The sequence below is a fragment of the Dioscorea cayenensis genome, chromosome 17 (assembly GCF_009730915.1).
Source record: "Dioscorea cayenensis subsp. rotundata cultivar TDr96_F1 chromosome 17, TDr96_F1_v2_PseudoChromosome.rev07_lg8_w22 25.fasta, whole genome shotgun sequence".
NCBI lineage: Eukaryota > Viridiplantae > Streptophyta > Magnoliopsida > Dioscoreales > Dioscoreaceae > Dioscorea > Dioscorea cayenensis.
The window spans coordinates 501,696-520,975 of record NC_052487.1 but is presented as its reverse complement, the minus strand read 5'-3'; the positions used below and the strand labels follow the sequence as shown (position 1 = coordinate 520,975).

General features: G+C 36.0%; 3 protein-coding genes across 12 annotated transcripts; 2 read left to right on the top strand and 1 right to left on the bottom strand.

Moving 5' to 3' along the window:
- The first annotated feature begins 437 nt into the window (after nt 1-437).
- LOC120280062 (ATP-dependent DNA helicase MER3 homolog) lies at nt 438-8,273 on the top strand. Of its 6 annotated transcripts, XM_039286775.1 has the most exons (27): nt 438-479; nt 630-659; nt 882-1,022; nt 1,255-1,438; nt 1,625-1,786; nt 1,914-2,151; nt 2,241-2,277; nt 2,351-2,397; nt 2,845-2,882; nt 3,196-3,217; nt 3,294-3,506; nt 3,648-3,804; nt 3,919-3,970; nt 4,421-4,492; nt 4,582-4,631; nt 4,710-4,827; nt 4,912-4,975; nt 5,081-5,164; nt 5,548-5,673; nt 5,752-6,137; nt 6,241-6,492; nt 6,629-6,678; nt 6,781-6,798; nt 6,944-7,026; nt 7,116-7,326; nt 7,415-7,446; nt 7,551-8,273. In XM_039286775.1, the coding sequence occupies exons 3-27, from the start codon at nt 955-957 to the stop codon at nt 8,036-8,038; spliced, it is 3,252 nt and encodes a 1,083-aa protein (XP_039142709.1). In that variant the 5' UTR covers nt 438-479; nt 630-659; nt 882-954; the 3' UTR covers nt 8,039-8,273. The 6 variants fall into 6 exon arrangements, with proteins under 6 accessions (XP_039142709.1, XP_039142711.1, XP_039142708.1 ...); XM_039286777.1 differs by lacking the exons at nt 438-479; nt 630-659 and adding an exon at nt 531-568 and having other exon boundaries at nt 7,554-8,273; XM_039286774.1 differs by lacking the exons at nt 438-479; nt 630-659 and adding an exon at nt 531-568.
- On the bottom strand, nt 8,094-14,109 carry LOC120280063 (serine/threonine protein phosphatase 2A 55 kDa regulatory subunit B beta isoform-like). 4 transcript variants are annotated; one of them, XM_039286781.1, is made up of 14 exons: nt 13,921-14,109; nt 13,420-13,523; nt 13,162-13,275; nt 12,953-13,072; nt 12,613-12,810; nt 12,223-12,314; nt 11,927-12,045; nt 11,381-11,504; nt 11,084-11,207; nt 10,557-10,625; nt 9,500-9,591; nt 9,327-9,392; nt 8,793-8,866; nt 8,094-8,724 (listed from the first exon to the last, which is right to left on the bottom strand). In XM_039286781.1, the coding sequence occupies exons 1-14, from the start codon at nt 14,030-14,032 to the stop codon at nt 8,591-8,593; spliced, it is 1,542 nt and encodes a 513-aa protein (XP_039142715.1). In that variant the 5' UTR covers nt 14,033-14,109; the 3' UTR covers nt 8,094-8,590. The 4 variants fall into 4 exon arrangements, with proteins under 4 accessions (XP_039142715.1, XP_039142714.1, XP_039142717.1 ...); XM_039286780.1 differs by having other exon boundaries at nt 8,095-8,724; nt 9,327-9,404; XM_039286783.1 differs by lacking the exon at nt 13,420-13,523 and having other exon boundaries at nt 8,098-8,724; nt 9,327-9,404.
- Nucleotides 14,110-14,880: 771 nt separating this feature from the next.
- Nucleotides 14,881-19,125, top strand: LOC120280542 (NEDD8-conjugating enzyme Ubc12). 2 transcript variants are annotated; one of them, XM_039287403.1, is made up of 6 exons: nt 14,881-15,074; nt 16,798-16,914; nt 17,682-17,790; nt 18,026-18,104; nt 18,227-18,343; nt 18,633-19,125. In XM_039287403.1, exons 2-6 carry the CDS (start codon nt 16,806-16,808, stop codon nt 18,768-18,770), a joined length of 552 nt encoding a protein of 183 aa, XP_039143337.1. In that variant the 5' UTR covers nt 14,881-15,074; nt 16,798-16,805; the 3' UTR covers nt 18,771-19,125. The 2 variants fall into 2 exon arrangements, with proteins under 2 accessions (XP_039143337.1, XP_039143336.1); XM_039287402.1 differs by having other exon boundaries at nt 14,882-15,163.
- Nucleotides 19,126-19,280: the final 155 nt, after the last annotated feature.

The window sequence follows — 19,280 nt, the reverse complement described above, 5'->3', positions numbered from 1 at the left end:
GCCGTTTTTCACGGATGGAATGGTGTGAAAAGATAGTTTCTTATCAGAGTTAGAGGTCACGTCGATATAGTAAGTGTTTAACTCTTAGTGACAAGGTTATTGCCTAGTTGAATGTAGACTAACATATTTACATTAAAATAACTTTGTTGTTGGAAAACTCAAACATAATTTTAGAATTTCATGCTGTACCTTTTTTCCCAAATGTTTTTTTTTTCCAAGCTATGGTGTAGCTATTTTTTTCAAAAACATGTTTGGTCAAGTCAGACTTAAAGCAAGACGGGCCTTTGGAGGGAAATTGGGAGCGGGAATGATTAGGGAAAAAGGCTCAACTCCAAGTTTGAGGTTGTCACAATGTCACGCTGAATGCCAATCCAATTCCAAGGGGTATGATTGCGGTCATGAAAATGCGTTCAATTTTGTTTTTTTGGCGCTCTTTTTTATCCTCTTCCAGCGGAGCAGCATACCGCCCTCGCCCCATCGTGAGTCTCTTTCTCCGTCTCCTTATAAAAACACTCATCAGTTCCGCTATTAATATTTCCACATCTTCATCTCCCCTTTTCTTTTCCAGGTAATTCACTTTTTCTTTGTTTAATTTCCTCTTTAATTACTTTTTTTTTTTTTTGGCCTAGATCTAGATGGATTTCCCAACTGGGGAGAAGGTATCAACTATATCTGAAATTTTTTTTGTTTCTTTTATAGTTCTTCTTCTTTTTTTTGGATTGATTTGATTTGATTTTTTTTTTAAATATTATTAGTGTTTCTTCCACCAAGATGTACGAATTTAAATAGATAATTACGGTTATAATGTTGTTTGGTCATTTGATGTTCCATTCGGGTGTTTGAATTTCAGTCAGTCCCTGAATTTCATAAAATTTTTGCAGGATTTCTTTTGATCTATAATCTCAGTGTTGAATTACCATAGCTGAAGGAATTTTGAAGTGATTGTGATCATCCATGGACTCGTGTTCACTGATATCTGTGGCTGACTTGCCTGCCCCCTTTCGATCTGCCTTTTGTTTCAGGTACTAATATATGTTTTGCTTGTACTATTTTCATGTAATTTACTTGATGATATCAATTGTGAGAAATGTGAATCATTGCCTCTCAACTTTGAAGACATTGCAATGAAAAATCTGTGATCATTTAAAATAAGTTTTATGCTTATCATGCTATCATTATTAAGTGATTGCCTCTTAACTTGTATTTCTCTAAAGCAGTCGAAATGACTATGCATTTTATGCTATCTGTCTACAGGTACTTTAATTCCCTGCAAAGTGAGTGCTTTCCTGTTTGCTTCCTCTCCGATGTAAACATGGTTGTCTCTGCACCTACCGGAAGTGGTAAAACAGTGCTCTTTGAGCTCTGCATTCTTAGGCTTCTCTCAAGGTTTCTTTCTTATGAGGGGAAGTTCAATCATCAAAAGGGAACCCTCAAAACTGTATGTAATCTTCCCTTTGTTGTTTTCCTTTTTCTATGGCAGTTATTTCCATATCATACTTAACTCTTTGTAAATTAGGGAATCCAAATGCTTTGCAATAAAATAAAAACTTTATACATACAGCAAGTCACATTTTGATCTTAAACTGACTATTATTCTTGTAATCCATCTGATGCTTGCAATTAGATATACATAGCTCCTTCCAAGGCATTAGTACAGGAAAAGCTTCGTGACTGGAATATGAAGTTCAATACATGGGGAATTAATTGCTTGGAGATGACCGGTGACAATGAGACTTATAATCTGAAGAATGTACATGATGCAGACATTATACTAACTACCCCGGAGGTAAACATATAATAGTTTATCTCATTTCCCTTCATACTTTTTACACATGACTTGGCATATCACTTCCATCCTATCTCTTCTAAATTTCTAATGCTTTTCATTTACTATGGGTTTTTCTTTTTAATAGAAATTTGACTCTGTGACCCGTCATGGCATAAGAGATGGTGGTTTGAGCTTCTTCAGTGATATTGCTCTTGTACTTATTGATGAAGTTCACCTTCTTAATGACCCACGGGGAGCTGCTCTTGAGGCAATTGTTAGCAGAATTAAGATGCTTTCTCGTAGCTCAGATATGAAATCGAGTCCTCTAGCAAATGTTAGATTACTTGCAGTTTCTGCTACGATTCCCAACATTGAAGACCTTGGTAAATAGTTTTTACCCAAATTTATGTCCATTTAAGCAAACTTTACTGGATAGTTATTGCAATCTCAATCTGCTGCTATATGTTTTCAGCGGAATGGCTTTTGGTTCCAGCCGAAGGGATTAAAAGGTATAGAACATCCTTCTTGACGAGCATATAATGGTCCAAGAGTATATTAATGTATCTTGTCTATGCATAACAGATTCGGAGAAGAGATGAGACCAGTAAAGTTAGTAACCAAGGTTTTTGGTATGAACCAGTTTTCTTATGTTTATTTAAAATTCACCTAAGCGCTTCTTTCATTAGATATTTTCCTGCGTGTAACTAGTCTTCCATCAATAGTCAATCTCTTCTGACTCTTCAGTTAGGATGAGACCATGACAGTATTTCTGCTATCTTTATCTGAGCAATATATTCAAGATAAGAAAAATGTCCTCATGATCTTCAAGAGGACAAGGAAGGTGGCATCCAAAAGAGTTGGACATTCAAAAATAAATTTGAAAACTCCAGTCTCTCAAAGTTAGAGACCCAATGAGAGCTTTTATCTTGCTAAACTGTTTATCTCATTAGAACTAATATACCATCTCATCTAATGAAATATGGTTATTATTATGATTATTATTATTATTATTTTAATAGAAGCACTTCCACCCAAGCTCACAAGCTTCCTTGCTTAATGCCTCTTGCATTTTGCAGGCTATGCACCAGCAAAGAACGACTTCCTGTTTGAAAGGGTATTTGTCTCTATTTTTCTTGCAGACTGTTCATTATTTGTATCTAAAGAAATGCCAAAACAGGGAATTTTTGTCCTAGCTTTCACTTTTTGAACAACATTATGAATTTATATTTCACTTGTTCATTGCGAAACTAGAACAATCTTGGTGTGCTACATTTTAAGATTACTTGATTACGTTACTCTTGTCCTGAAAGTCATATATATATAAATGATGATCACATTTGCTTTTTTTTTTTCTGAGTATTTGCTTCAAATTAATTATTTATGTTTATTCTAATTGTTGCCTGCTGCACCATCTTTCTCCCATGCAGCGTCTCCAAAGCTTCATTTTTGGTAAGCAGCTGACTTGGTTGTGTTGAAGAGCTTGTTTACACAATTACGAGAGTATTGAATTAAATCTCGGCGACAGACATACTCATGCAACATTCAAGAGGAAAATCTGCACTAGTTTTCTGCTCTACTAGAAAAGGGGCACAGGCAGCAGCACAACACCTCTCTCAAATTGCTGTCAGCCTTGGTCCTTCAAGTCCATTCATAAAATCCAAGCTGCAGCAGGAAAAACTGAAGGAGGCTTCTTTGTCTTGCAGTGATAAACAAATGCAATCTTGCATACTCACTGGTGGTATGGATTCAAAGAAATTACTAAACCCTCTTTTCTGTATTTTGAGAAATAACATTCCTTGTACATGATAGATGGATTGACTTTTGACCAATTATTTGCCTGAAGCTAATTAATTAAGATAACTGTGTCTCCTTTTCCTAGTTGGTTATCATAATGGCGGGCTTTGCATGAAGGATAGAAATCTCGTTGAAGGCCTTTTTCTCAAGGGCGATATTCAAATTCTCTGTACAACCAATACTCTTGCACATGGGATTAACTTACCAGCACATACTGTTGTAATCAAGTCAACTCAATATTTGTATGTTAAACTAGTTTGAAGACAAAATGGTTTTCTTCTTCAGTGACCATGGAAAATTATGATTGCCAGTTAACAACATCACTACAATTAACTAGAATCTTGCATCCTTTGCAGCAATAAGGAGAAAGGACTCTACTTGGAATATGAGCGCTCAATGGTACTACAGGTAAGTTTGCAAAATGGATCCATCTTCCCTCTCAGTTACTCCTAAATGGGAAAATAATTTTTTTCCCTTTGTAGAATGTAATTCCCAGTGCATTCATTTTTTTGCCAAAAATATTTTTAGGTAACATGTTAACAAAGCATAACAATTTATTCCTGAAGTTATTTGTTCAATGATCACTTGATGTATCAGTTCGCTTGATTGTCCTCCACTAGTTTTTCTCATTAATGTCTTATTGGTTATGCTTGCTTTGTTCTATCATTTCTTGAATGTTACATGGTAAGTGCGGTTGTTGACAATGGAGCAATGCAGATAAGCATTTATTGCCGCTGACCAGAAAATTGTCGCATGCACCGACTCATGCAATTAGAATGTTCATTTCTGGTACCTCTTGGAAGTGCCTGTCTTCCTCCCCTTGAATGATCTTATCCCAGTTCTGCTTTGGTTCTACAGATGTGTGGTAGGGCAGGCCGTCCACCTTTTGATGATACTGGGACGGTTATAATAATGACAAGAAAAGAAACAGTGAATTCTCTATCTCTCTCTCTATCTCTCTCAATGTATACATGTATGTATCATTCAATCTGATGGCTTTGTGTGTTTTTACCTTGCAGGTTCATTTGTATGAGAATCTCTTAAATGGATGTGAAATGGTGGAATCCCAGTATGTTCGTTGATGCTTCAGAGTTATTCTGTCATTTGTTTTATTCATTAACATTACTTATGGATCATGTGGTTCTAGATTGCTTTCATGTGCAATTGAGCATCTAAATGCTGAGATAGTTCAGCTCACTGTCTCTGATATAAGCTTGGCAATTGAGTGGCTAAAGTGCTCGTACTTGTACGTGCGGATCAAGAAGGCATGTGCGCATCACCATCCATGAAGTTAGCTTGAATAGTTTCTATCTCTGAGAAATAATTTAAAACTTTAAATTCATAACCAGAATCCTGAAAATTATGGCGTGAAGAGAGGAATTCCTTGTGAACGTCTAGAGAAGCACATGAGAGGTATTTATGGGATGGAGAATCCTTGGTTTATCTTTTTAAGGTTCTGTTTGAGAATGGTTTCTTTTGAATTCCAGAGATATGTGAAAGGTTACTTTTGATTCCCAGATATATGTGTTCAGAAAATCAATGAGCTGGCAGAATATGGAATGATTTGGACGGATGAAGATGCTTTCCTTCTAAAACCATTAGGTAAGCCGCTTCATGATGTCTGCACCAACTGTAAGTAACAGTGCCCAATATAAATTTTTGATTTTTTTCTTTATGGTACTTTACATAAGATTTCTCAATGATAATTGTGGAGGCTATCATGATAAATAGAACATCAAGTATGCTTACTTTTCACATTTAAGATTGGCTTTCTTCATCCGATCTAGTTTAGCAAGATTTTTTTTTTTTCAATGATTTTAGTAAGATTTGATAGCATCGCCAGAACATATGAATATAGGTGACTGATGACCAAGAAGTTATAAAATGAAGTGAGATAAGTTTAGGTGGCAAACTTAGATTTCATACTGATTTCAGGATAGGTAATGACACGTCACACCATTGGTTTCTGAGACTATTTTATGCAGAGCCAGGAAAACTGATGACAAAATTTTACCTAAAATTTGGCACAATGAAAGATATCGTGACAGCACCAGGAAGTTGCAGTTTAGAAGATGCCCTTCATGTTGTATGTCGCTCTGAGGAGATTGCATGTACGTCGAGGACTATAAGATACTGGTTCCTTTTCATGTTAATTAGACCTCTTCACAATTCAATTTAAAATGATGAAGGGATCCAGTTGAGACGTAATGAGAAGAAGCTTTTGAATGACATAAACTCTGATAAAGAAGGCAGGCTGCGGTTTCATGTCATTGGCGAAAATAGCAAAAGGAAAAAGAGGATTCAGACCAGGGAGGAGAAAATATTTGTCCTGGCAAATGACTGCTTGACTGGTGATCCTTCAATCAGGGATTTATCCCTTAATCAGGATATGAACTCAATATGCTCAAACGGCTGTAGGATCGCTAGATGTATGAAAGAGTGTTTCTTCTACAAAAAGAGTTACAAGGGAGCTGTGAACTCCACATTACTTGCTAAATCCTTACGCCAAAGACTCTGGGATGACAGCCCATACTTACTGAAACAACTCCCTGGCATTGGGATGGTCACAGCAAAGGTAATGGTTGCCTTTTTCTTTGATGTGATATGATGGCATGGCATACATGCTATGTGATTCAGGAGAATGTGTCCTTTAAAGTGAAATTTTCTTGCTTTGTCAGGCACTGCATTCAGCAGGAATTAATTCATTCAGAACTTTGGCAGAAGCTGATCCCAGAAAAATAGAAATTTTAACAGGTCGTAAATATCCCTTTGGGAACCATATCAAAGAATCGCTGCTATCTCTCCCTCCAACGCTGGAGATGCAGATTGAAGAAGCTGAGTGCAAAGTGCAAGGGAAGTCAAAGATCACTGTCAAGCTAACTCGCTTGCCGCGGCAGATTTCATCCAGCAAACAACACTTTGCAGATATGGTATGATTTCTTGAGTTATCAATTTGTCTCTGGACTTTATGCCATGCCAACTATATGAAAGCTTTAAATCTTTTGCATTTTCTTTTGTATTGCTAGAAAACTTGAATAATGGTTAGCTTGGTATTCTCTTTAACAGACAGTGGGATCAGAAGAAGATAATATGATCCTTTTTCATGAAAAAATAAGGTGAAGCCAAATTTTTAATCATCAATTTCTATGCAAAACATCAAATTGTGCCGTATAATACGTTGTTTGACACGAGTTCCCTTTTTCTGGTTTTGGCTTCAGGGCAGAAGAGTTTCCCAGGTATGGCTATTATGATTTAATGTCGACAACTTTTATCAAAGTGACCTTTGTTTCTGAACACTAAGATTTAAATGAGGCTGAAACACACTGGATTGAGGTATTTGTGAAGAAGAAACATTCACCATAGGAGGATTTTATTTTTCAGCCCTTACGTTGTGACCGTTCTTGTTGCATGCCCTCTGCATGGGAAGGTGACTGTGAAAGCTGATCTCATATTTGATGAGTACGGTAAAGTGATTGCCTGCCCCCATAAATGAGCCCTCGTTTGTTCATAGTATTAAGTTGCTCATCAGTAGTTGTATTCTATATATTCTCAGTTGGCCTTGATGTCCATGAAAAGCATGTGGTTTCCAGGGATATTTATTCCATCAGGAATGCCACATTGGTGAATGAAGAAGCACCTACTAGTTACTCTGGCCCCAAGGAAATGTACATAGTGGAAGACGGCAACAAAATGAGCTCCTATGCTGCTGCAAATGATGTAACTCATGATCTAAACAACTCTAACAAACCACTGCATTCTTCTGTGTAAGTGTTGTCTGTTTTACCTCACAGCGCTCTATATGCCATTTCCCAGTTCTACTTTAATATTTATCATTTGGTGCTCCTCCCATAGGCCCAGCTTTGAACTTCTAGATGAAGAAACAGGTGAGTTTGAGGCTATCACTTGTGTGAAATTAATCAAAATGCATTATTGTTATCTTTTTGGTTTATTCGTTTAATCTGGAACACTTAGTCTTGTTTATTATTAGAAGATATCTATCTCCAAGAGCCGGGAGAAGCTGAGCCCAAGGTCAAGACGGAGGAGATGATATTTGACCACATCCGGAAAAAGTCCAAAAATTTTCCCACTTTAGTGACGTCCAAGGAGGCCATGGACTGTTCTTATGAGCCCTTGATCCTGAGGAGCCCTATTCGCACAACAAAGATGAGCCAGAGCCACTTCAAAGCTGATGCTTATGACTATGACTTTTATGGAGATGATGTGATTCTAGTTGATCCAACACCGCCAGAAGCCGCCTCATCATCAAGCTTCTTCTTTGATGAACAATGCTATCATACCAGCAAATACAGAAGCTTTGACAACATTGTGAACTCAAAGCCTTTCTCTAAACCACAAGGCAGTGTCATTAAAGTGTCGCCATTAGAATCAGATCTAAGTTCCAGGAGGCCACCAACACCAAGCACTCACAAGGAAGTTGGCTTTCTTGGCTTTAAAAGTGTCTTTTCCTTCCTTTAATTAGGAACAGGGGCAACATTTTGTGTTACGGAGACATAATTGCATAAAAATCCTAAAAACAAATCAGTGGATGGCATCTGGACAATGTCAGTATTATTGGCCAAACGGAAGAATTATCCCACTCTAGTTTTGTACAAAACAAAAATTGATTCCGACTCTTGAGTTGCTGATGTGTCAATGATGGAGTGAGTATAGACTAATTTTCCAAAACCAGTTATAAAATGATCTTCAACTATGAGACATACATCTCTTCAGGTACCTTCCGTAAGCTGTTGCGCCAAAGTATCAAAGCTGTGATACAACAAGAAGAATCAAACTGACATGCGCCATCCTGTGTACCACCTTCTCACAATCGATTAAGTTCACAACCAGACCTACAACACCTCCGGTGTTAATCAGAACCATTTCCTATAGAAACTGCTTCCTGATACAGGTCCTCTCCGTACTGTGCTGATTTAGTTGTTAGTCGGAGCTGGCCCAAATATCAGTGACACAGGACAGTCCACCAAGAGAACCATGGCATGCCAGAAGCAGCTAAAGGACAATGCCGTGTCATGCCTGGAATGTGTACAAGCTATTTGCAGCAGCACATGCAATTAGGTTCTCTATGGGATGCCATGCCAAATGGATGATTTTAGACTGAAAGTCAGAAGAAATCCCCTTCCCAGAGAAAATACTGTCACTTTCTGTGAAAAGAACCTGGTTAACTAACATGTACCATCAGACTGAAATGAAATCTAATTTATTTCAATACCTCTTCTGTTTTGTGTCCGTGCTAAACTGGCCAGCAAACTTTTAGCTTTCGGAGCAGCTTGAAGATGTGAAGCCCTAAAACAAAAGATTAGACTACTGTGATTTTGGGATTTTGCAATACTCCATTAACCAAACAATAAAAATAAAAATAAAAGTTTAACAGATTCAAAACTGTTGGTGCACTCACACACATGGTGAACACTATCAAGTTTCAATTTTCACGATATATGCTATGTAAGTTACAAATGCAATAAAACTGATTGGGCATATGAGTATTTCTGTTGCTTAATTTTGAAAATAATGCACTAAGCCTATGCCGTGCATTGATGATATTAGAATTTTGCAACATCTAGCAAGGTGATTTCAGTTTTATAATATCCAATCCTGTCCAATCCATTATGTTCAGCTGCAAGGCCCTTCATTGGTACACTTGCACTTCATGACACCAACAAGAATGTTTACAATTTTAAATCATGCATTTATAGGTTATGATCAGGAACCAACCATATACTGCATGAAAGCATGGAGGACACACCTGTTTGGGGTTTTGCTAGCTTTCAATGTCAGTCCATCATCATGGCCACCATCAAGAGAGAATACTCTGAAAGTATTGCTAATTGCAAGACAATAAATCAGAGAGGAAACAAAACACAGAAATTGTAACAGCAAGAATTCTCTAAGGTAGCAGTAACACGTGAAAGCACAAACCCATAAGTTCCACTGGCAAAGTGACGCCCATCCATGGAAAGGCAGCAGTTAAATTTGTCAAAAATGGAATCACTAGTATATAGCTCAGATAGCTGCAGTGAGCACAAAACACATTGTCAATGTCCAGATGTTTGACGAAAGAAGCCATAGTAAGCCTCTTGAGTAGTCATGTATTTTGTGAGGAACACTATAAAAGCTTTATGGGAACATGACATAGGTTTTCAATGCATAAGCAAACAGACAGGAGATGATATAGCATATCTCAAAAGCCTTAAAATTTTAAACAACTGTATATCAAAAATAAACAAAATATGATACATGAAGAAGAAATATACAGAAAAAGTCCTATGGGAACACATTAATATGTTACAATGTACAAAAGCACACATACAAGACATGTAAATTAAATCAAAATAAGATACATCAAGAAGAAATATACAGAAAAAAGTCCTATGGGAAAATATTAATATGTTACAGTGTACAAAAGCACACATACAAGACATGTAAATTAAATCAAAATAAGATACATCAAGAAGAAATATACAGAAAAAAGTCCTATGGGAACACATTAATATGTTACAATGTACAAAAGCACACATACAAGACATGTAAATTAAATCAAAATAAGATACAGAAAAAAGTCCTATGGGAACACACTAATATGTTACAATGTACAAAAGCACACATACAAGACATGTAAATTAAATCAAAATAAGATACATCAAGAAGAAATATACAGAAAAAAGTCCTATGGGAACACATTAATATGTTACAATGTACAAAAGCACACATACATACAAGACATGTAAATTAAATCAAAATAAGATACATCAAGAAGAAATATCCAGAAAAAGTCCTATGGGAACATATTAATATGTTACAGTGTACAAAAACACACATACAAGACATATAAATTAAATCAAAATAAGATACATCAAGAAGAAATATACAGAAAAAAGTCCTATGGGAACACATTAATATGTTACAATGTACAAAAGCACACATACAAGACATGTAATCTTATCCGGATATTGAGAAAAATAAACAAACTACATACCTTAGGACGAAGATGCTCATGCATCTTAAAAGTTGCAATAGGAGCACTTTCCATGTGTAAGTCCCATAACTGCACATAGGAAAATCTCGATTGATCATAAGATTTCAAAATCTTGTATGAGGATGATAAATTTATGACTTTCATCATTTTATCCAATAGGGGACTTCATTATGGATAAAGTTAAACACATTTCAGCAGCAAAATTTTAATTAATCATAATATTTTAAAATCTTGTATGAGGATGACGAATTTATGACTTCTACAGTTTTATCCAATAGAGGACTTCTTTACAGATAAAGTAAAACACATTTCAGCAATAAGATGTAGAGAACAAAAATATCTACATGGATTGGATCCACAATATCTTCAAGTTGCAGACATTTTTTAAGAAATGAATATGTTCACCCGACAGCATTCACAAAGAGATAATAAGTGAATTCTTAACAGATTGAGCATGAAAGTGAGTTCACCAATAAGCACATGACAAGTAGATATTATGAATAACATCTTTAGAATGCATTGTCTACCTTAAGGTTCATATAGTCACGACTTAATATATGCCTTCCATCTTTAGCAAACTTTATGTCAGAGATTGAAGCAACTATTTCTGTAAAGAAAGATCTAGATCCATGGGCTTCACGATCTTGCAATCTGTACCAAATGTTAAATTAAAAAACTTGACATGGTTTATAAAGAAAAACACAGTTAAGATAAAGAGTAAATCATATCTATAATGCTAAGCTGCAAGGACTGTAGAAATAAATAAATGTAACTTGTTGCCTAAAGTCAATCATGAAACAGTTGAAGGAACAAATGGGACTCACATTCTTGCATTTTGGTCGCATAGTGCTGACCTTCTCATGTCTACCAGCCTGAGGAAGCCTCTTGAGCTACTGTAAGCTAGCAAATTGCAATGCGATGGATGGAACTCAGCTGAGGTTATCACCTCTGAATGACAGGTTGATCAGAAAATAATTAGAAAGGTAAATCTTCATGAACCGGCCCAAAAAAACAAAAATACTAATAGTAAATTAATTAAAGATTTATAGGTAGAATTAAAGCTTTATAATGATTTTGCAATTAGATGTTATGCGAGAAATATAAAGTATAAAGTAAATGGTAATTGTGGCTTTACTCAGGTAAAGTGATCTAGTGATAAGAGAACATAGGTGGGCTTCTGAAGTGAATGTTTTGGAGGTCACAATATTTTCTGACTTGATTTAGATAAATACTAAATAGTGGGGAGCAAATAGGGGAGCAAGGCAAATCAAAGTTTGCTCATACGGATTATAAATAATATACATGCATATCAGCATTCTATGACAGATGAAGCATAACTTGTTTGAGTAAAACTGATGTAAATGAATCACCTACGAGATCCTCCATGTCAAAAGGCTTCATATCCAGGATGTTAAAACATTGATTGGTGATTTCCAGGTTCCATAAATTTATACGAAGGTCATCAGCTGAAATGAATGTCTCAGCATCACTGCATATTAATAATACACAATCAAATACGCAGGATATACCAACTGTAAGTCAGTCATCTATGAACTTTTATGTAGCATTCCTAGTTTAACTTGAGAGAAAATGGGAGAAGAAATAATGACATCTAAGACGAGGTTGAAAACAACAAGATATAACAAAGGGAAACATCAAAACCAACCTGTTAGTGGATATTGAATTGATATTAAAATCATGAGCATGGGAAAATACCCTTCGACATCTTGCAGTAGAAGTTTCTAAGTCATTGAGAATCTGGTCACACAAAAAAGAATGATATGGCATATCAAAGAAATGACTAAAGAATGAGAAGCAAGTCCCCTTTTTTTTCAATTCAAAATAATTATCTTATTCCAAGACAGACATTCGTATCAATGATTTTCCTTTAATAATCCATAATCACAAATGTAGTCTGTGGCCATATAATAATATTGATATCTCATCATTCAGGGGAAGAATTCTGTGAAGTAAATTCTGATAGCTATCAACTAAACAAGACAAATGCATAACCCAAGTCATAAAACTCTTGATCTATCAAGACCTAGCAACATACCGTGTTCCAATTTTCTCGAAATGATGGAGAAGCATAATCTGGCTTCTTATTTATCCACTCAAGACGATAACCATTACTGATGGTCATATTATTTGGGTCAGCAGTAAAGCTCTGTTCAGCCAAGAGTGAATTTTCTGATGACACATGCTGGCTGAGGTGGTCCGCCTCCTTCATTTTCTTTACTTTACAATCAGAAACCTGGCTCCCAAGCAGAAATGAGATAAAGACCATACTGTGCCCCAAGGCTTCCATGTGTACGTCATTATAACATCAGCTCCAAGCACTAATTAAAAATCCATGGAAAAAGACTTCCACAACATGGCTTCCAGATTTACCTTACCTTCCATAACTTGATTGTCCTATCATTGGTGGAAAGAATGAACAGAGAATCGTTGGATGAGGTACACCATCTCAGCTTGGTGATCTTTTCCTGAATTTCCAAGCTCTTCAGGTAATCAAACTACAAGAAAATAACCACATTTGTAGCTCAGGGCAAACTTGAAGCAAACAAATGGCAAATTAAACAACAGTAGATGTCTTCTGACATACGTCTGGTTCATGGCTTTGAAATTCAGTTATATAGGAATACTTGGGGGGCTCTGCAACATGATAATCCATGTGTTCCAGCATTTTCCGAGAAAATACCTGTTTCTCATCATTAAACTTTTTTTTTTTTTTAAAAAAAGTGGATAAACCATATTAATTAAAATAACAATTCAGTCCATGGAGGATTCACAGTGTTAAAAATTATAATAGAAATTGAAGTTAACTTACAATGAGAACAAGTAATATATAATGAAAGCTTACATCTTTCGCATTTGTCCTTTTAAAGAGAACAACGCGACCGCCATGATCTCCAGTTGCAATATACTTTCCACACTTGTCAAACTCGATTGCAGAGATTATATCAACTATAACAACACTTTAAAACTAATCAATCTAAAGTATATGAATATCTATACATCTATACATACTATTAAACTCCCATAGCGTTTCAAATAACATTTTTTTTTTTACAATATTTAAGTTTTTATTTATATTACTTATAATATTAATAATTGAAAAACATTAATTATACCTAATTATTTATACAATAAATGTTCCTAAAATTTTTGAAATCTAAGATATAAAATAGTTTCAGTTGTTTCGATGTGAAACCAAGGAGAATGCTTAGTGTATGTAATCACAACACCATTGAATTGTTTAGATAGAAGACAAAGCACAACTCAGGCAAGAAGGCATTTTTATTCCAATGAACCCAAAAAAAAGAAAAATGATAAAAGGAATTAAATGGAAAGAAACCCTAACCGTCTTCAATTTCCTCCCCGGGCGTCCGTTCGCCGAACACTTGAGAGAATCTCCACTCCATGGCTTCCTCCTTATCTCTGATCCTCTTCCTATCGCTTCGGATCAAAACCATTCAAAGGAAATACGTGATTTCTCTCTTGTTCTTATAATCATCGCTGAGCGTTTGGAGAGTTCTGGTTCGACACTATCGCCTCTTGTTTATCCTTCCCCTCGCCTTTAATTTTTTCTTTTTTTTTTCCTTTCTTTTCAGGCATGATATTACGAAAATACCCCTTTGCTCGGTAATTTCGCGCCAAGTGGGCATTCGTCAAGGCTTTAGATTTAGTAATGAAACATAGAAATATACATTCTGAAGCTTGTCATTGAATTCAAAATAAATAAATAAATAAATACATAGAGATTCAATCTTTAGATAGAGATTAGAGGGGACGTCATAAATTTGATTTTTTCTTGATAAAAGTAAGTGATCTCTGTGATCAGTACTAGAGTTCCTTTCCTTCATCTTCGCTTTTTCTTCTCAAAACTCAATCGAAGCCATGGATGGGGCAATGAACGGTGATGGAAAGAGGCTGGCATCTCACAAAGTAGTACATTACAAAGAAGTGAATAAGAGGGGACACATATGTCATTCGGATAAAGCAGGGGGGTTTCCCGGCCTGTCAACAAAAAGCATGGGATCCGTTGATCTTATACTAAAACAGATCTAGAGGCTATATTAATATTAACCGGTGGATGAAAGGAAGGCGCACCGTAGACATCATGGCAGGGAAGCGAAGTGAAGACTGAGAGAGAGAGAGAGAGAGAGAGTGAAAGAATAGGAAAGGGTTGGGTTTGGCTAATTGGTCAATTAATTGGATAATTACTGGATAATTAATTGGCTAATTAATTGGGTTGCGAATTGCGTTGAGAAGTGAGAGAGAGAGAGAGAGAGAGAGCTGGAATCGAATAAAAGCGAGGCCTCTTTTCTGATAAAAGGCCCAGGGCCCGGAACTCTCGCTTTTCCGCGATTCTCCTCCTTCCTCTTCCTCTTCCTCTTCCTCTTTCGTCTACGTCTGCTGCAATCCCCATCTCCGTCTCCGTCTCCGTCTCCGTCTCTCTCACGCCCTTCTCTTCTTCTCCCTCTTGCTTTCACTAGCTTCCTTGTTCTAACTCTGGTGAACTATCTAATCTCGCTCCCTTCCTTTTATCATCGTCTTTCTACTTTGCTTCTCTATCAAAATCCTGATTCCACCCTCCGATCTCAGTGAGTTTCACCCTTTGCTTGAAGAGATCCTAGAATTTGGGAATTTCAATTTTTTTTATTCACAATATTGTTGTGTTTTTTGTTGTTGGATTGGTAAATTGCAAGTCTTTTGTTGATGATCCGTGTATGCTGAATCCATGATGATGCACTTTGGATTTTTTTTTTCTTCTTGTTAGTCTGATTTTATGTTTTGGATGCTGGAATTTTGTTGTGGGACTTGGTTTTGTTGTGGGACTTCAGATTTGTATTGCAGATGGCTTTTGCTTGTATACTGCCTCTATTTTTCCATCTTGGTTCTAGTTTGTTTGGAAAGTATTGATTTTTATTTATCTGATTTGGGATCTGATCCTCCTTTGGTTAATAGAAAGTTGAGTGGAAAATTTTGATCATTTCCTTGGGTATTCACAACTTCTCTTCTTTAATTGTGCTAACATGTTATATGAGATAATTCTCATCTTCTTCGTCTGTTTGGAGTACATCCATTAGTATTTGCATTTTCTGACTATTGCCATCGCAAATTATGTTTATGATCTTTATCTTTCACTTGTTTACTGACTAATCATATTTTTTATCTTTATCTTTCACTCGCTAGGTCATCCAACTTTTTTTTTTTTGTTAGTGTCATAACACTAGCCTTTTACATAGTCTATGAACGTCCTATTATGATCTTTTTCTATCTAATCTACCAATTAGTTATGCCTCCATGCACTCACATATTCATTGTTTTTAGTTCTAGAAAATTTTCTGCTTTTTACAATTTTTGATTTATTGTGTTTTAAGCTTTATTGATGTATTATAGCTGCGGTATATGCTCTCTCTCTCTCTCTCCCCTGCTATTTCACACTCTCTTATTTCCAACATATATTTGTGACGCCATGGTTGGGCAGCAGCTGTGAGTGAGAGAACTTCTATATTGGGGATTTTCCACAATTGTTCTTCTCCCTTTTGCCTTAAGGAAGCTTTTGATAGTTGGTTTCCTCCGTGGATGGATAACTGGCTGAACACTTAAATCCCGCATATATTTGTTTTATTCTTCTTTCTTTTTCTCTTCACTTTCTTTTCTTTTATATGGTAGTTTATTTTAGGTACCCAGAGAATGTGTGTGTGTTTTGCAAGGGTCTGTAGATTTTAAGTTATATATGTTTTGTAAGTCACTATTTCATGATGTCTTGCAAATTATCAATATTCGTCATGAGTGTGGGAAGGAATTTTTGAATTAAAAGTCCTTTAAATGAAAAAAAAAATAGCTAGTCATGTTAACAATTGGTTTTCTTTCTACTTTTAAGTCTTTCATGCTGACTGGGTGGAAGTTCCAAATTTCTAACTTTCCAGTCTCAAGACTTGTGATTATATTGCCTGATTACTTAGATGTTTTATTGATGAAATTCATTGGTAGAAATTCTTGTTTACCTTTTTCTTTTTTGTGCTAATTGTGGAATGATGAAAATTTTCTGTGACTTGGATATTTAATAACCATCCTTTTTCTACCAATCTTTGTTCATGTATATTAGCCACCTTTATGGCATGTGCGTTGGCCTTTGATGGCCTTTTTAAGATTGTTTCCCTTCTAACTGAAAGGATTCATTTTCTTCCTTTAGTTTTTGGAATAACATTTTATTGTTCCATGTGTGAAGAAGGAAAAATGATTAACCTTTTCAAGATAAAGGACCAGAAGCGGGAAGAAAGTGGAAATGCAACTGGAAGGGCTCCTGTGAAGAAGCAAAGTGCTGGGGAACTACGTCTTCATAAAGGTTTGCTTATACTGATATGTGATTGTTCTTGTTATGAAATCTGTGTTCTCATTGCATCAGTGTTATTAATTGTTGTTAGACAATTCTTTATTGGACACAATACTCTGTTCAATGTTTTGGCAAGTTACTTTAAATATTGATTGCTGCCAACTTCTGCAATGCAAACGCCACTTAAATGTTTACCAGTCAATGGGAATTGCAAGTGTCACGATCAGTTGGTTGCTTATTACTCTGGAGAATATTAACTTCCGCTTTAAGTTTTTGTGCAATTCCTAGTCAAAGTTGGAGCTGTCGGGATGTGGACTTGATATAATTTAGAGATTTCATAGTATCTATAATTCCATTGTAGCAGATTATTATCTGAATGTACTTGAATTCAGCACAAATCTGCCATGTATAATTCTAGAACTGCCTAAGTATTTGAATGTGCTATGAAGCAAGAGTTTTGCCATGCGTGGTTCTGAAACTTTTACCTCTGGGTTGAAGCAATATTATTTTGATGGAAAAGCACTGTGGAAATCCTGGACTAATTTTGTTCACAAGACATCACTGTTCAGCAGCAATATAGCATATACTCCTTATTGAAGAATTATCTATGTAGCTCTTGTAGATCTACAATAGAGATTTTGCCATATATCGGTGCAGTATTTGATAACTTGAGTTAATTTATAAATTCAATTTTTTTTTTTCTGTTATTAAGTTTATTTAGCATATGATATGATATGATATGTGTTTTGACGTTACTTGTCTGCACTTATGTCATGCAGATATTAGTGAGCTGAATCTGCCAAAAACAACTGGTATTACGTTTCCCAATGGCAAGGATGATTTGATGAATTTTGAGATCAGCATTCGTCCAGATGAAGGATATTATCTGTGAGTAAACTTGTAAACTTTGGCCAGTTGCGACCTTTGTCCTGAAACAGATCATTTTATAGAGCTGATGTGTGTGTGTGTATATATCATCACAGTTTTTGTTTCACTCCTTGTTGCAAACTTTAAATTTGCATATTTGGTTTGCAATTACTGTTCATAGCATTTATTTGAGAGTAGGAGTACGTGACACAATTACCTGCAAGTAAAACTTGACCACATTCTTCTTTTTACTCAGAGGTGGAACATTTCTGTTTACTTTTCAAGTATCTCCTTCTTACCCTCATGAACCACCAAAGGTCAAGTGCAAGACAAAGGTAAGTGCACATAATACTTTCTTTGTAGGTTTTGTAACAAGGAAAAATAACTTATCTCCCAACTTTTCTTCTTTTCTTTCTTTTTACAAGAATTAAATGAGAAAGTTCATATCTTTATGCAGGTTTATCATCCCAACATTGATTTGGAGGGAAATGTATGCCTTAACATTCTGCGTGAAGACTGGAAGCCTGTCCTTAACATAAACACTATCATCTATGGGCTGAATCTTCTTTTCTCTGTACTACTCTTTTCCAATATGCTTGCTCCTTATAATTCTGTTTTTGGTCTTCTAATTTATATGGTGTGGCTGAGATATATGACATTCTGCCCACCGCTTACTGCATGCACTAAACCATTTTGGGTTGCCTGTCTTTCTGTGTGAAAATGATAAAACAAATTTTAGCTGCTAGTTAAATTGTGTTAAACAAGAGAAATCTGAATGCTCTGATAGCTCTTCTAATTTGATGCTTAGAAGGCAAACAGTGTTTTAGTATATATTTGACCAATTTTGGTATTTGGTATTGCAGCAACCTAACGATGAGGACCCCTTGAATCATGATGCTGCTGCTGTTCTACGTGACAATCCTAGGTTGTTCGAGAACAATGTAAAAAGGGCAATGGCTGGAGGATTTGTAGGTCAGATCTACTTCCCAAGGTGCATATAACAAAAAGTGTTCCAGGCCAAACCTAAACAGGATGCTGGCAATGCAAAAATCTGGTGATAATGATATCGAAAAATGATGCGGTTGGGCCACGGAACTGGAAATCTTGCCCGAAGTCGTGAGTTAATATATGATGATGGTTATTTAAGATTCTCTTTGTGTTGAAAACTATCCATGCCAACTGATGATACCATGTAATTGTCTTGGTCCGCCCCAGCAGCGGTGCTGTAATTTGTGTGTGTGTGTGTCTGAAACTCTCTACTTTCTGTTTACGACTTTGACTTGTTTGATTCGCTCTCAATGCCACTACTTAAACGATGGTGATCATCTCAATGCCCTTTTGGATGCTTTTTTAGCATTCTTTACTACCACCTTCAGAATGCTTGGTATGAAAATATGAATGGTTTATTTGTTGTTGGCAGCTGGTTTTGGCACTGCATGATACTTTGGTACGTTACTGGCCTACGTGCCCTCTCATCTTCCATGTAAATTATCTAATCATAATGCCGCTGC